At 36.8% G+C, this 17,969-nt stretch overlaps 1 protein-coding gene across 4 annotated transcripts in view; it reads right to left on the bottom strand.

The window, feature by feature from the left end:
* The window catches only part of c11.1 (maestro heat like repeat family protein c11.1), a 1,259,325-nt gene that overhangs the window by 1,187,419 nt on the left and 53,937 nt on the right, over positions 1-17,969 (bottom strand). For all 4 annotated transcript variants that reach the window (XM_090383553.1, XM_090383554.1, XM_090383556.1 and 1 more), the window contains exons 2-3: positions 14,178-14,280; positions 9,206-9,351 (exon numbers count right to left, since the gene is read on the bottom strand). In XM_090383553.1, the coding sequence (XP_090239679.1) occupies positions 9,206-9,351; positions 14,178-14,232 (201 nt within the window). In that variant the 5' untranslated portion in view covers positions 14,233-14,280. The remainder of the gene's footprint in view (positions 1-9,205; positions 9,352-14,177; positions 14,281-17,969) is intronic.

Below are 17,969 nucleotides of genomic sequence, written 5' to 3'. Positions count from 1 at the left end.
CATTTACAAATGTACCAGATCCCATTACCTTTTGGTGTCGCAACGTGGACAATGTGTTCGTGATTATCTCCAGAAATTCAGGTGACTGAATCTTAGACCACCTCAATTCTCTGTTGCCTTTCATAAAATTCACGATCGAGCTAGAGTCGGACAACACCATATCATACTAAGACACCCTTGTCCGGCGCTTGAAGACAACTGTCCATCGTAAACAAATGTGTGCTGGCCAATTTACCAACTTCCAGTCAGCACTCGTGCGTAGCCATCTTCTTGCCACTGCACGAACCTTGCTAACTCGTGCCTGGACACACGCTAGCTCTGTAAATGAGAGGTGCACCGAAATTGCTAAAGTCAAGGCGGATCTTACGAGGTGTGGCTAACCCATCAATACCGTTGACAGGTGTGACCTACAGACACATGGCCACACAGCGACCAACAGAAACATCCAAGGTAATGACTCAGCTGCAAGCGCCTTTATCCCATACTACCCAAACCTGTCACAACAGGTTTGTAGTCTTAAAATCAAATGGGATAAAATTCGTACAACTCCCAGGCAGAAAATTACAATCCCTCATCTCTAAAGTAAAAACACCGGTCCCCACCTTACTACAAAGCGGATTGATCTACCGCATCTCTTGCCATGACTGCACCAGCTGCTACATTGGGAAAACTGGGAGACGGCTCGAAAAACGCCTTTACAAACACAAAAGAGCAATCCGCCTAGCGGATGTGGAGCGCTCAGCTATTGCCAAACACGTTTGGACAACCCACCATGACATTGACCCACACCGCGATGTCGTAATTGTGGATAAGTCCTGCCACTATCGACAATGCACCTGGTTGGAGTCGTTGAACATTAAATGCTCCAATACCTCAGTCAATAAGAACAGTGGATGTCAAGTCCACCCTATCATCGAAACAGCAATCCTGACTATTGACAAACGCTGGAAACGTCTGCATGCATCACAGCCACACGCTTCAACATCCAACAATTAATCATGCACTTCACGTACAAGATTGGCAGTACACGCCCTCATGCTCCATTCTTAACTGTCAGTTTAATAGAGGAAGGTTGACAAAACAACTGAAAGCTTTTTGTTTGTATGTGTCTAATCTAATATATGCATATTTCCTATTATTAAACTTGTCACAATCTATTTTTGTATCTGGTTTCGCTCTGTGTTACAGTAATTTTAGTTTTGATAATAGTTATAAGAGCCAATTTTGAATGGCTCTGTGATATTTTTCTAAAGCACATTTCTGGAGGTAACGACCATAAAACAATAAAAACAATTTGCACTTTCCGGTTTATCGGACTTTTCTGTTAGTGCAATCAATTATAAACAGGTACTAAACTCTATGTTATTGCATTTGAGAAAATAAATAGCTGGAATTGTCTGGTTTTCTGCGTTATTATGATGAAATATGTTTCCCCTTTACTGAAATCTTCAATCGTATAAAAAACATAAATAAATTTTCAGAATCTTCCCTTTATTTCTTTTGTTTTTTTAAGCTTCATAAACTTGTTACTCCGTTCAAATCATCTCAGTTGCAATTTGTGCTTTCCATTAAAAAAATGCTTATGCGTGCTATGGAAATTTAAAAAGAAAAGAGAAGATTATCTTGGAAATAAATGCCTCTTTAAGCATTTCTGAAGAAGACACCTCTTTGTGCAAGAAACGAACAAATGCCGAGCCAATAATGAGCAATCACTGAGTGTGCATTTAGTTGATGATGATGGTGAAGAATAAACATTCTTTAACATTTTTAAGTCATATATAACTTCTCTATTATTGACATTTAGAAGTTATAGTATGTCTTAAAGTATTCATTGGACTAAATTCAAAAATAGCAAAAGCTTAAATTTCCAGTACTCACCTTTGATCGATCTGCAATTGTTATGGTTTGAATAATAAGAGATTGGCTAACTTTAAGGTGATTGGTTTATTAAAAAATTAAGGGGATGAATAAGTGGTAATTACGATGGAAACGGGATTAAAATATGTGCAAGGAAGTGAAAGTGCACTAACTCCATCCTTGGTTGTCGTGAAGTTGATTAGAGTTGCAATTCTAAATAGTGAATAAGCCAATAGTCGTAATGGTGGACTTTCGTTAAAATGTCTTCAGTTGGCAAGTTAAGTGAAAGGGAACGCGTACTGTATTTAAGAAGAACAATTGCAGATCAATCAAAGGTGAGTACAGCAGGCCCCGTTATAATGCAGTTCGCTTTACGCTGATTCGCTATAACGCTGTTCTTATATTATAACCCGTATCTGACTATAACGCTGTCACAGATCACTGTAACGCTCTTTTACAGATTGCATTTTTGGAATATTTAACGAAATCGTTTCATTTGATGGAGTCGATAGCTTGAAAATGAATAGCAAAACAGCATTAAAACATTTCCCACACCGACTTGAGAAATTTTCCCACGTTCAGCGAAATTTTCTCGCACGCTAATTTAATTGCAGTACAGTGACTTGTTACGTAGTTCCGAGATCAACATTTTAAAAAATGATCAAGTTTGTAATATTTGCGTTATATGCATTTATCCGAAGTCTAGTCATCACTCAGTACCGTATTAGACAACGTGCGAAACGGACAGTTTACTTGAACATTGTATCATAATTAATGCAACCAACACAGTTACATTTTCGAAGAGTCAAAAATGGCCCATAAGAATGAAAAAGCAACAATGTCTGAGCGCAGTACGAAGACTATAAATGTAAGAAAAAGACTGAATTTGAAAATTAAATTAGATGTTTTGAAGCGAATTGATTCCGGTCAAAGACAAGCGGATGTGTGCCATAATTTAGGACTTGCAAGTTTAACTGTAAGAACAATTATAAAAAAAAATTAATTAATTTTAGCAGCGGGAAAGATAGCTGTTCCACTGCAAGCAAAAAAAAAAAAAAAAATTTCTGTTTATACTCCGGCACGACAACCAAGTCAGTTGAGTTTACAATGAATCGTCAATACAAATATTTATAGTATTTAGTAGTTAGGCCTAGGCCAGCTATTAGGATTGAAATGGAAAGACTTTAACTAATTTTATTGAAGATAATATCCAATGCAGAATTCAATTAAGTTAAATATTATTAAAAAAACGAGAGAGAGAGAGAGAGAGAGAGAGAGAGAGAGAGAGAGAGATTAGCCAATATGATAATCTGAAGAAAACTCACCTAAAAAAAAAAAAATGTGGAACCATTTAAAACTAGTAAGGGCTGGTTAAATAGATTTAAAATACAGGGAGAAGCCGCAAGGGCAAAAGGAGCCGAAACTTTCAAAAAAGAACTTGTTAAAATTACTGAAGAGGATATTATGTGTTATACTTCTCAACAAGTTTTTAACAGAGATGAAGCAGGACTTTTGTGGAAATGAATGCCTAAAAGAAGTTTCATATTGAAAGAAGAAAAAAGCATGCCAGGTTTCAAAGCGGCGAAGGATCGGTTGACTTTATTGTTGGTGGTAACGCTGTGGGGGATTTAAAATTAATACCCCTTTTAGTTTATTTGGAAGAGGGCCAAAGTTCAACCCAAAATAGACACATTTTTCATGATTAATTTCATCAATTAAATTAAATCAATTTAGATCAATTAAATTCATGATTTTAACTGGAATTGTAAGTTTAATTTTGATACGTAAGTAGTTACCACACAATTATATATGTATGTAATGCAGAATATTTGAATATTAAATATTTTGACCGATATTTGTGCATCTTTTCACTACCGTTTATTGATTATGAAATATCCTATGGCACCGACCACAACTCACAAATACATATATTAACTTATGGGAATGCGGCACTCACTTAGTGCGGATTCACTTAGCGCTCTGTTTTTACAGAACGAATTATCAGCGTTAAGCGGGGGTCACCTGTACTGGAAATTTAAGCTTTTGCTATTTTTGAATTTACTTCTCTATTATTATGATTTGCTTGATTTTACAAGTTCTATTTTCATTTCTTTGGATAAATCAGTCATTCTTTAAACATAAACTTGGTTTGGTTGGTTTTTTTTTTTTTTTTTTTTTTTTTTTTTTTTAGGAGCATTAGCAACTAAGGCCATATTGCTCCGGAATATGCGGTGGTCATTCCCTGACCTTTCCGCATCCTCCATATTTGGTGGTGACAGGCTCGAACCCTGGTCTAATCAAGAAGCGTGTGCTACGCACTGCTGCTCCTTCCCACCTGGCTATGGAGGCGCCTTAAACATAAACTAATTAGCTAACTAATTTCATTGTTGATAACGTAACCTCTATTTTTAACATTATATCTATTGGAAATAAATTCCCGCTTTACGAGTTTTCGTTTTACGAGCATGTGCTAGGAAAGAATTAACTCGTAAAGCCAGGAACTACCTGTAAATAAATTTGATTAATTTGAAGTACTAGTCAAGACATTCAATGCAGATATTGTTAAGATATTAGAGATATCGTATCACACAGATATAAGCAGTGCAGAATTAGAATTTGTGGAGTACAATGTGTACAGAAAGGACAGACAGGGTAGGAAGGGAGGAGGGCTTATGCCGTTAGTTAAGAAACACATAAAATCAAAAGAAGTGCAGCCAGTGACTTGGGTGGACATTACAACGTTAAGTCTGTTTTGTGTGACATAAACACTGGGAAAGGGAAAATGAGAGTAGGAGTATTTTATAGGCCTAATGACTGGGATTACAATGAACAGTTGTGCACAAAAATAGAATGGGCCAATAAATCAGAATGTCTTGTAATGGGGGATTTTAACTTTTCAGATAATGACTGGAACCTGTGGGTGGGTCACTTGCATGCTAGCAAGACTTTTATGAGTTTATTGGAGAACTGTTTTCTACAGCAACATGTTCGAGAGGCAAACAGAGGGAGTAATACTCTTTATCTGATTATCAGCAGTGATTATTCATGCATTAAGAATTTGCAGAAAAAGGAATCACTAGGTGACAGTGATCACAGTGTACTGATGTGGGATTTACTTAAATATGTAACTACCATCAAGGGTAAAGGGAAGGGTTTTTGTAAAGGTGACTACAGTGGTCTCAGACAGTTCTTAAATTCTATACAGTTGGATCAACTGATAGTGTTACCAACGGAGAATTCTAAATGGGAAACCTTCAAGGACTTAATCTTGGAGGCAACTAGGCTTTTCATTCCAACTAAGAAATACTGTTCAAGGTTCAGGCCTAAATGGATATCGGAAGAATTAATGAGGCTTATGGCAGAAAATAAAAATGCATAGGATGCATATAAATTATCAGGCAAAAGAAGCCTATGGCAGATATAAGCTAGTCTATAATCAAGTCACAAAGGAGGTTAGGCAGGCGAAGGCAGATTACGAGAAATATCTGGCCAAGGACGCAAAGAAAAACAGCAAAGAGTTCTCTTCTTATGTAAGCTCTAGAAGGAAGGGAATGAATCAGATTGGTCCACTTCGCATAGATGGTTCGACTATTGATGATCCTGCTCAAGTAGCTGATAAACTGAATGAGTATTTTGCATCTACCTTCACACATGTGGAGTTATTCAAGGAGAGGAATGCCAGAAGTTTATCAAACTCTAACAGGTAGATAAGTGATTTTGTAATAACTGAGAGCAAAGCGGAGGATAAATTGTTGAAGTCAATCATAAAAAAGGCACCTAGGGCAGATGGAATCTATCCAGTTATAATGAAGGAGGCAGCAAGGGAAGTAAGCAAACTCTTAACCATAATTATGAGAGCATCCTTAGAGTCAGGGGAGGTCCCCAAGGACTAGAGGTGTGCAAATGTATCCCCAAATCACAAAGAGGGTTCAGATAATTATAGACCTGTTAGTTTAACTTCTGTTCCAGGGAAAATAATGGAGTCACTGGTTATGGAGGTGATACAGGATTACCTAGAGAAGACAGCAGAAATAGCTCACAAACAGCATGATTTTAGTCAAGGGGAAGTCTTGTCTGACCAATTTGATTGGATGATTTGATTGCTTCTTGAAAGGGTGCAAAGATGGGTAACTCACCTGGTGAGATCACTAAAAGGGCGTCCTTATGAAGAAAGACTTTGAATAGGTGGTCACAAAGGAACTGGATGCAAAAAATACTTTTGATATTATATACTTGGATTTCGGGAACGCTTCTGATACTGTTGCACATGGAAGACTGCTGTACAAATTGAAGTGGTATGGCATTAAGGGCAAGTCGCTGCAAGGGATAAAGGGATGGTTGAGTGGGATACGGCAGAGAGTGGTAATCAATGGACACTGCTATACGTGGACTAATGTTATTAGCAGAGTCCCCAGGGTTCAGTGCTGGGCCCATTGTTGCTTTGTGTATTTATCAATGATATCAATGAAGGTATACCAGGCTGAATGTCCAGGTTTGCAGATGATAAAAAGGTTGGCAGGGTTGTTAATAACAGTGAAGTGTGCTACTGCAACAGGATCTAGAAAAGTTAATCAGATGGGCTGAGAAGTAACAAATGAATTTAACATTGACAAATGCAAAGTACTCCATATGGGTAGCAGTAATCCAAAAGAAATGTACCAACGGTGTGGTACTACACTCAGGGATGTGGAGAATGAAAAAGACTGGGAGTAATTGTGCATCAGATATGAAGTTCTCTGACAGTGCAGACGGGCTGCCAGAGTAGGTCATGGAGTTTTGTCAATGATATATAGGAATTTTGCTAGCAGAGACAAGGAGGTAATTATCCCTTTGTATAAAGCAATGGTCGGGAGGACACACCTTAAGTACTATATACAGGTCTGGAGGCCTCATTTTAAGAAGAATGTAGAGAGATGCTGAAATGAGTACAGATAAGGGCAATGGTGAGTGGAACAAAAGGTTGTTACCAAGAAAGGCTTAAGTTCTGCAAATTGCAGCTTCTGGAGACCAGGCACCTGTGAGGTGATCTAATGTATAAGGCCTTGAATGGATTGAGCAAGCTCAATGCTAATGGGATTCTTAGGACCACTGTTGTTTTTAATTTTCATAAACGACATTGATGAAGGGATAGAGGGTGTGAGGTCTAAATTTGCAGATGATGTTAAAATTGGTAGAGTAGTTAATGATCACTGTCAAGCTGAGCTTCTTCAGAGAGACCTAGATAGACTTCAGGAATGGTCAGAAAAATGGCAGCTATGCTTTAATCCAACAAAGTGTAAGGTATTACCTGCTGGGAAACAGTAATCCCAAAATAACTTATTCAGTTGGTGGAGTTCAACTAAACCTAGTACTGGAGGAAAGCGACTTGGGTGTTACGATACAGTCAGACATGAAATTCTCTGAGCATTGTAAACAGGTTGCAAGGAAGGCCCATGGAGTCCTATCGATGATCTATCGAACTTTAGCAAGTAGAGATAGGGACGTGATAATCTCATTATATAAGGCTTTTGTTAGACCACACTTGGAATACTGTGTTCAAGTATGGAGACCACACCTAAATAAAGACATCGAGCTTCTTGAAAGGGTGCAAAGATGGGTAACTCACCTGGTGAGATCACTAAAAGGGCGTCCTTATGAAGAAAGACTTTGAATAGGTGGGTTGCAGAGTTTGGAAACTAGACACCTTAGAGGAGATTTGATTGAGGTGTTTAAAGCTCTGAGAGGCATCAGTAAAATGATTGAGGATGAAATTTTCAAGATTATAAATTATGCTAGAACTAGGGGACATAAATTCAAGTTACGGGGGCAGATGTTTAGATTGGATTGCAGGAAGTTTTATTTTATCCAGCAAGTTATAAATTACTGGAATAAGTTCCCTACATTGGTGGTAGAAGGTGACAGTTTGGGGAAATTCAAATGTCATCTGGATAGTACCTTTGGGTGAGGGAAACGCATAGGATGATAGGTTTAATTTCCTTTTCTTTTATTAATTATTAGTTTGTTTTTTTTATCATTGTTTTATTCGGTTTTTTTTGGCTGGTGCAGCATAAGCCATAGGCTTTCTTGCACCATGCAGCAATTACTAATACAATTGTAGAATAAATGTGCAGAAATTCGCCTTTAGCCTGTGGGTGGTTGATAGCTAGAACAAACTTCTATCTGTCATAGTGGAAGTCAGCAACTTAAATAAGTTCAAGGCAGAACTACACAAACATTTGTAATGGATGGATGGATGGATGGGTGAAATGGGAAGGGTGTTTTTTTTTTTTTTTAGCTGATGCTATATAAGCTTGCTTTGTTGCAATAATATGGCCTACTAATGCTAATACTAAGAACATTTAAACAAAATAATAAAAGAATATTTACTAAACACTCTTTACCAGGTGAAATAGTTTTATTGGTATGCAGAAATAAACAGATACAATGAGACCCAAACAGTTATTGAAATTGTCAACATATTCCATTCAAAGATAGACAATAAGAATTGTGACATTTTCCATCATGTTCATATTTATAAGCAACTGGATTTTATATGGTCACGGGAGCAGATCATTTTAAAGTATGGGTCTCTTACTTGTTTTAATTCCCTTTCAGCTGAAAGGCTGCTAGAGCAGTTTAATTTCTTGCGTTCTCCCTGTGAGACATCGCTCATGCTTTGATGGGCAAATACTACCTTACAATAATAATAAATAAATTTTCTGTTTATACTCCTAGACGACCAAACGGTCAGAGGAGTTCACAAGATAGACAGCATACAAGAAACAGGACTGCATTCAGTAGTCACAGGCTTGAACCCCCGTCACTCAAGGCACGTGTAACTTATACACCCACACACCTGACCACTAGGCTACGGCGGCCCTCTTATAATGAAACCTTCTAGTGAATTAAAGAATGGTTACAAGATGAGTCAGGCCTGGGTTAAAATTTTCTTTTGAATGCTCTTTGAATTTCAACAACAGAACCAAATTTCCCATAGAGAACACATTTTTTCCACAATTTTAATTACACTGGCATACTGTAATGCTCACACTAAGTTTAACATAATTAAGTTTTAAATTGAAGTATGCAACATTATTTTGTAACAGAAAAACAATTATTTCAATTTACAGCTATTCCTTAGAAATATAAAATTAAAATAGTCAAATATATATATATATATATATATATATATATATTACCCTGTATAAAAGCAATGTAAACAAATGTGGATAAATTTCTTAGTTAAACTTTAAAAGTAATACTTAATACTGTTATAAACAATCCAATTGATAAACACGCCAAATTTACAGCTTAAACTAAAATAAGATGAAGGAAGTCTTCTAAAAGTAAAACAAAAATAAATTTGTACCTTTTGATGTCGATGTAGATAAGAATGACAGCTACTGAGAACAAGATTTGGTTGATATTTTCCCAAATTGAAAAGAGAACTGCAAACAGCCTGGCTGACAGGATCATGTTTATCAAAGGCAGCATCAATCAAAGCCAGAACTATTGCTGAAAATGGAAAAATCAGTTATAAATAAGTATGTTACTTTAAATAAAATAACCAAATTTTCCAAATAACATGCATTATGCTTTATCAATGAAATATAATATCTGCCTTGTCACCGGGTATGACAACTTTTGCATCACAGCAGTTTGGGCAACACCTTTTGATGGAAGGATTGCTGTAGCTGCAAAACTGTTAATTCTGAGTTGGCCATTGCATAAACACTTCATATGTTTATGATTACAGCCGAGATCATTTCAGCCCTTCTATAAATGCCAGAAAAAACAGATTATAAATTATAGTAATGTATTATTACTATGAAATCTAGTGTACTAAGATATATGCACATGGAACTGGTTCTAAAACAGTTTCTTTTCTTAATCTGAGATCCAAGAATTCCTTCAGGAATTTTGCAGTAAGTATATTTTATAGTGCATGAAATAATTTCACTGAAAAAAAAAAAAAAAAAAAATGTTAAAACAAGCAATCACATGCATGAAACAAAAAGCATACACACAATTTTCAGAATTTTTCAGTTCAGTTTTTAAATTTTAAACAACATCAGTATTCTTGCGGGTTTCCCTTAGACAACATTAACATGCTTTCTGGCCCATCACATTTTCAAACTGAAAGTAAAAATTTTCAGTTTGAAAATATGAAGTTTTCACTGCCACTTAAAGAACTCTGAACAGTGCAGACAAGCTGCAAGAACAGCATAAGTAGTTTTGTCAATGATGTGGAGGAAATTTGCCAACAGGGATAAAGGGAAATATTCTGCCATACAAGGCAATTATTAGGCTACATCTTGAGTACTGCATGCAGGACTGGAGGCCATACTACAGAAACAATATGGATCTATTGGAACAGGTGCAGAGAACAGGTGCATTAGTGAGGCAAACAAAAAGGCACTCCAACCAAGAAAGGCATCAGTTCTGCAAGTTGTAGCATCTGGAGACAATACACCTGCTAGGTCTAATTAAGTGTTTAAAGCTTTGCATGGATTGAGTAAGCTCAAAGTTGATGGCATATATCCTCTTGCTCAGACTATACACACGAGTGGCATAAATTCTAACTGAGAAAGGATGGTTGCAGGCTAGATGTACTGAAATTTGCCTTCAGCCAGCAGGTAGATGATTGATGGAATAAACTTCCAACTGGTGTTGAGGAAGTGGATAGTTTGAATAAACTCAATGAAGCACTAAACAAACTGCTAGATGATATGGGAAATAATGTTTTTTTTTTCTAATGCAGATAAGGCTTGCCTTGCAAATTTTCCACTAATAATACTATATTTTTGGATCAGCGTTTAACTTTTCTAGTTACAGCAATGGCAAGGTGGTAGTTTTTAGCAATTTGGCCAAGTTGGTTGCAGGTCGGTGCAGGTTTGCAGTTATAGTATTAGTGGCAGTGATGCCAGGAAGCAAGGCTTATACATCATCAACAACAGAAAATAAAAAACTAACATCATCTGACATTACCATCTAATAATTTGGAAATCCTTCTTTAAATTTCTTCAAACTACCAACTTCCATAAAACCAGATACAGATTTGTTCCAACAAATTTCTCTCAGGCTGTGAATTTGTGAAATTCTTCTCTAAATTTCTTCAAACTACCAACTTCCATAAAACCAGATACAGGTTTGTTCCAACAAATTTCTCTCAGGCTGAAAGCAAATATTAGAATTGAAAGAAGTGAAAGAAACCATCTTCTTCTGGTATAGATCCTCTTAACCTGAATTATTCCCTGTTACTTAAGCTCTTCTATGATCTCCTCTTCAGACACATCAGGCACCTCTGTAGCCATGTGGGAAGCAGCAGTGCGTAGCACACGCTTCTTGATAAGACCAGGGTTCAATCCCGTCACCACCAAATACAGAGGATGCGGATAGGTCAGGGAATGACTACTGCATATCCCGGAGCAATATGGCCTTAGTTGCTAATGCTCCTAAAAACCAAACAACAAACAAACAAACTTCAGACACATCTAACATATGCCAGTCCAAATAGGTTCAAATCCTCTACTTGTGCCTTCACGATGGATGGGGGCTGTCAGTAACCCTGGGTATACTCACCATGTGCAAGTTCTAAAACACTGCACCCAGTATACTGGAGGAGGCCACCCAGGCTTAAGCCAATGTAAGCAGGGATCGAAGTATGGTATCCACACCACATGGAGGAATGCCACCTCTCTGTCATGTTTTTTTACTTCTTGTTACAGTAATATGCCTGATTACTGTCATTAAACATCCTACCAACCTTTGTACCATCTGCAAACTTAGACACTTACCATACAACTTTATGAATATCATTAAAAAATATTTAAAACAATAAAGGGACACTTACCATACAACTTTATGAATATCATTAAAAAATATTTAAAACAATAAAGGGCCATTGAAACCTGAAAGACTCCATTAATAATTAGTTCAAGAAGAGCAATGCTCATTCATAAACACACTCTCTTCACACATTTTCCTTATCCATGGCAATAACTTGCCCTTAATGTCAACAATGCTGCAATTTATATAACAGTACTGATGTGGGACAGCTTCAAAATTTTTTCTCGTATAAGTATATGATGTCAAATTAATTTTTGCATCCAGTTCCTTCGTCACTGCATCATAGTATCCAATGAAATTGGCAAAACAAGATACTTCAGCCACGCTGTGACTGAAGTATAACTGCACTCCTGTCCAGATGGTTCTACATTACTTCTTTAACCAGTGGCACCATTATTTTCCATGGAACAGAAGTCAAGCTAACAGGTTTCTGTTATTACTGATGTCACCCTCTGATCCCCACTTTGTGAATTGTGGATACATTTGTACATCTTCATCCAAAGGAACCCACCCTGAATTCAAGAATGCTCTCACAATTATGGCTAACATTTTGTTTACTTCCTTTGCTACCTCTCTTATGTAACTGGATATATCCTATTCATTCTATCCACCATCCACTCAGGGTGCTTTATTTACATTCAGTGTCAATGATTTCTCTTCCACTTTTCTCTCATTTATCACAAAATCATTTAGATCTCTGTAATCTCATATATTTTGGGAATTCCCATCCCTAAAAAATTTCTCATAGGTGAGTGTAGATGAAAGATATCTATTCAGTTTTTCAGCAACCTGAGCAGGATCATCATTCATACCTAGTAAACCAATGTGATTCATCCCTTTACTTCTAGTGTTTACTTAAGTAAAGAAGTCTTTTGTTACTTTTCTTTGCATTCTTTACCAGAAATTTTTTCATAATTTGATTTGCTTGCCTAACTTTCTTTTTGACTAAATTGCAGACTACTTTATATCTACAGCAGGCTTCTGTCGAGAATTTACATGCATTTCACATATTTTTCTTCTCTGCCATGAGTCTAATCAGTTCATCTAACATCCATGTATGTCTAAAGTTTGAACAGTATCTCTTAGTTAGTAAGACCTTCAGTTGTTTCCACAGAACAGATTTTAAAAACTTTGAGACCATCATAGTTTGGTTTGGTTTGCTAGTCTTCTCTATGAAAGCAAAAGCCCTTTTCTTTGCCATTTTTGGTAGTTACATCTTTAACTAAATCCCATATTAATACATTATGATCATTACCGCCTAGCAGTTCCTTTATCTGCAGATACATGAAGTGTCACTGCTCATGATCAGATCAAGAGTATTATAGTATTGCTTTTTTCTTGTTACCTCTCTAACGTGCTGATACAGAAAACAGCCATCCAATAAAGAGGTAAAAAGGTGGCAGTAATCACAATGTATTGATGTAGAGGTAAAACCTACATCAGTACTACTTAGGAATGTAACTAATATATCATCATTTTACAGATGTAAAATTATGACAAATGTAACTACATTACATCACTTTACAGATGTAGAATGATGACAGATATAATTTACATTACATAATTTTACAGATGTAACTACTATCACAAGTTCTTAACTCTGCCCTATTGCTCTTTTTTTTTTGTCTATCCTTTCTGTAAACATTGTACTCCACATACTCAAATTTTGTATCACTTATTGCCTGAGTGGCACCATGTTCCTGATATCCCTATAATGCCCATGTTTGATGACGTAACCATCACTTCAAAGTTATCAAATGTGTTTACTAAACTCCTATCATTAGTGTACATGAAAGAATACATGTTCCTGTTTTTACTCTTAGTAACCCTAACAAACCACGTATTTGCTTGTTCCATGAGGATCCCCCAGTATGCCTTGTAATCCCAGATATCTTGCCTTCCAGGCTGCTGCATATCGTGCATTGCAAGAATCATTATAGCCCCATCTCTACCTGTGAGTGCTATTAATCTATTAGTGTGTGGGTGTCTCCACTTCCCAAGCTAGCAGTTTACAGGAAAATCAAAAAATTTTATAAATTAATCGTACTGTTTGTCTTATTTCCCTTCTTATTTCCCTAGATGTTGGTTTCTTGAAATGTTTATATTAATTACTTTTAATATTAGTATTGGTGAAATAATGCAAGGAAGTACAGTTTATACAGCATCAGGTAAAAAAAAAAAAAAAAAAAAAACGCTTTTCTCATTTTGGGAAATACTTATTTTCCCATTCCTTCTAATATAATTTGTCAAAACTTTCTTTAAATTTATTCAAATTACTCACTTCAAGCAATAATTGATTATTGGAAGGCAGTAATCAATCTCTAAATCAAAATGCATTAAACCAGGAAGTAATCAAACTCTTGGAAGTTTATTCCAAAAGTTGCTCATCCAACAATTAGCATATAAATTATAATAGAGAATATTATACACACATATATAATACGAAGAAATTTAAATGATTCAATTAGCCAAAAAAAAAAAAAAATGCTTACAATCCACTTGTCCTCCAGTTGTTCGTACCACATCCTCTCCAGACCCAGGCATCATCTTTTATAAAAGAAGTATATGATACTCTTGAAATGATTTACAAAAATGCTATTAGGGAAAAAAAAATATATATTTAAGTACAGCAGCAGACCACCAAGATTTTAAGAGATTTATCAAATATAATATTAAATTACCATTTTACAGACATGGAATTAAAATATACCTAGAAATTTATATACAGTAATACCTCACTTAGAGAAGTAGATGCATTCCAGTACTTTAGTTCATCATAAGAAACTTCATTATCGAAGGTAGAAATACCATAGCAAGAATATGGATATGTTCCTAAGTTTAAAAAAGAGCTACAAATCTATTGTGAAGTTTTCTCTTCACAATCTATTGTGAAGTTTTCTCTAATTTCTTTAAACTTAAAATCTATTATGAAAAATAACATAAAAAAAAACAACACTAGTGCTCACTTGACGTTTTCAAAAATGCATCTAGGGTCAACTGTCTTGCTTTTTTCTTACGATCGCGTAGCATCTCATTATAACAAGTTAAAGCATTTAAAACAGATCTCTTCACAATGCAGCTTCGCTGAAAATCAGGATCATTTTCTGATAAGACATCCAAGGCATGAGTCACTTCATTTAAACAATTAGACAAAGTCTGTGTTGTTAATATCCTCTCTGGGGGGGGGGGACTTCTTTTTCATTTTCTGAACTGTTTACTTGTTGCTCCATTAACTCTTGGAGTTCCTCATTTGTTAGTGTCTCACCATGGCTACGTAATAAATCCTGAACATCAGCTAAGACAACTTCTACAAAGTCTATTGAGTGTGCCATTCGAATAACTTCGGTGCTAATTGCAGGAATTTCACATTCTATTCCATCACGTTCTGTAACCAGATTGAGCCATATTTGTCGCCATACACCATTAAGACATTGATCTGTCACTTCATCCTAGGCTTCTTTGATATTGCTGATTTCTTTCATAAATGTTGTAATTTTTCCAGAAATCATTGATTGACTGTTGTTTCATCAATAGCCTCAATCAGTTGACTAAAAGTGTGTCTCAGATAATAGGCTTTAAAGGCTGCTATGATGTCCTGATCCATTGGTTGTAACAGCAAAGTTGTATTTGGTGGGAGAAACAGCACTTCAACAGGAATGCATGTTTGAAGTGAGCCAAGATTTGAAGGATGACCTGGTGCATTGTCCAGTAGCAAAAGCGTCTTGGGTTCAAAATTATTTCTTTCACAATAACATTGAACAGCTGGACAAAAATAGAAGACAAACCAAACAGTAACCAGTTCCATATTACCGGCAAATTAGGTATGGAGAATCTTTTCATAGCTCGAGGCATTTCGGAAAGGTGCCTCCGTAGCCAGGTGGGAAGGAGCAGTAGTGCATAGCACACGCTTCTTGATTAGACCGGGGGTCGAGCCCGTCACCACCAAATACGGAGGATGCGGAAAGGTCAGGGAATGACTACCGCATATCCCGGAGCAATATGGCCTTAGTTGCTAATGCTCCTAAAAACCAAATAACAAACAAACAAACAGCATTTCGGAATGGTAAACAAGCATTGGTTTCAGCTTCATATCCGCGGATGCATTTGCACCCGACAACAGTGTTAATCAGTCCTTGGCTGCTTTAAAGGCAGAAACTCTTTTCGCATCTCTGGAGATGAAAGTTTTGGAAGGCAAGCATTTCCAGAATAGCCAGCTTTCATCCACACTGAGAACCAAATTCTCTGGGTATCTTCCTCATTCTACTTCGGGCTTATGCAGGAAATTCAGCTGCAGCCTAGATGTCGGCACTTGCAGTCTCCCACATTTTTTGAATTTCTCAAGCCAACTGCGAGCAACCACAAAAGTCTTGGTGGTTTCCTCAGCTTCCTGGCCTTCAAATGGTTAAATAAGTTTAATGCTTTGTGCTGAATTATCACCTGGGTGACTAGCATATGACACTGTGTCATATCATCTACCCAAACACAACATTTTTTCCATATTTTCTATAATACTACTACATGTGTGTGTTAATTTGGATGCAGTAATGTCATTACAATTTAGCACAGACTGCTTAACTTTATCAGCTTGATTTAAAATTGTTTTTTTTTAAAGTAACCCAAATGATTATGCTACATGCATTTCTTTTCTCCAGTTTCTATCCTCCTTATAATCTGCAATTTGGTTTCTAAAGATATTGTTTTACGCTTTTGTGACATACTGGGAAATTATAATTTAATTATGTATTTAATAAAATATATTAAAACAACTACAGTAAGTACACACAATATCAATCACAATTAACCACTGCTCCATATATCAGTAAGTTCTAGGTACATCAAAAATCCCTACTACAAACTTTTGCATGTGCCGTAGAGCATTTTTTGCCGACTTCATTATAAAGGAGCTTCATTACCAGAGGATTCGTTAACCGAGATATTACTGTACTTTTTAAGAATGGGCACTATATTAAGAGTATACATAATTCTTGGAGACTGTACCAAAAATTTGTTCAAATGAATACTGCTGTGAATTATTTCAAAAGAATTATTACTTGTATACAGGGAGTCTCAAAAAAATTGGTACAAACGTTTAGGGGAGGTGGGTAACATCTAAAGGAATGTGAATCGCATAGGAACCCATAACCGGAAACGTCATGGGAAAGTAGTAGCAGAGGCACAATAAGCAGAAATGACACAAGACAGTAATTAGTGGCAAACATTTATTTGACATAATATTAATAATGGAGTACGAGATGGATGCATTTCATGATGTTACAACAGATGCCTGAAGGTTCCACCATGAGACGCAATGCATGTGTGATATTGACGCAGCATGGATTGGCGGACACAGTCGAACGCACCTGGAGTTTCTTTGACAGTAGCAGCAGTACAGACGAGTCTCGCCACGAGATCCAGTTCTGTCTCCACAGGTGATTTGAGGGGGCCCCCCACAGAAAGAAATCAAGGCTCGATAAATCAGGTGAGCGTGGGGGCCAGGCAACGAGTCCACCACGGCCAATCTATCGACGCCGAAAACGCTTGTTCAAATGGTCACAAACACACCTTTCATAATGGGCAGGGGCCCCATCATGTTGAAACCAAATGTTGCATCTCACATTTGCTGGAACATAGTCAAGTAACCCTGGTAGAACTTGTTCAAGAAAGATCTGATATTTAGCAGAGTTCATGCGGGATGGTAACAGGTATGGGCCGACTAAGCAGTCACCAACCATACCTGGCCACACATTTATTGCAAAGCGATGTTGTGCCGCATGGAGGGGTACACCATGTGGACCCTCTGCTAATCCATATACTAGGTGCATGTCTGCCAGCTCACAGTTTGTATATTGATGCATGCTCTACTGCTTGAATGAGTAAACCAGAAATTTTCCCTCTCGCAAACTGATGAACAGCGCCGTGTACCGATTTACGGTGACGTTTCCGGTTTTGGGTTCCTATGCAATTCACATTCCTTTAGATGTTAGCTACCACCCCTAAATGTTTGTACCAATATTTTTGTGACACCCTGTATATAAATTTTGCTGCAGTTTTGAGACCATTACAGGACCTTACTATAAAACTGTACTGTACACTTTGTGGGATCATATGAGTTGTCAAATGTGTTCCACATCCATCCTACAGCCGTGATCCTGGACCCTGTAATTTTTTTTTTATTTCCCAAATTAAAGGAGCTGTGAGGAAAATGCTTCTAATCGTCAGAAGTTGTAAGCTGTCAGAGGCAATTTGTAAACGCATGTCAAAAAAAATGGCTTCTTAATGTATGT

Source organism: Mastigoproctus giganteus, chromosome 10 (genome assembly GCF_048544385.1).
Source record: "Mastigoproctus giganteus isolate SK-2022 chromosome 10, ASM4854438v1, whole genome shotgun sequence".
Lineage (NCBI taxonomy): Eukaryota > Metazoa > Arthropoda > Arachnida > Uropygi > Thelyphonidae > Mastigoproctus > Mastigoproctus giganteus.
This window is presented reverse-complemented; position numbering and strand designations above follow the sequence as displayed.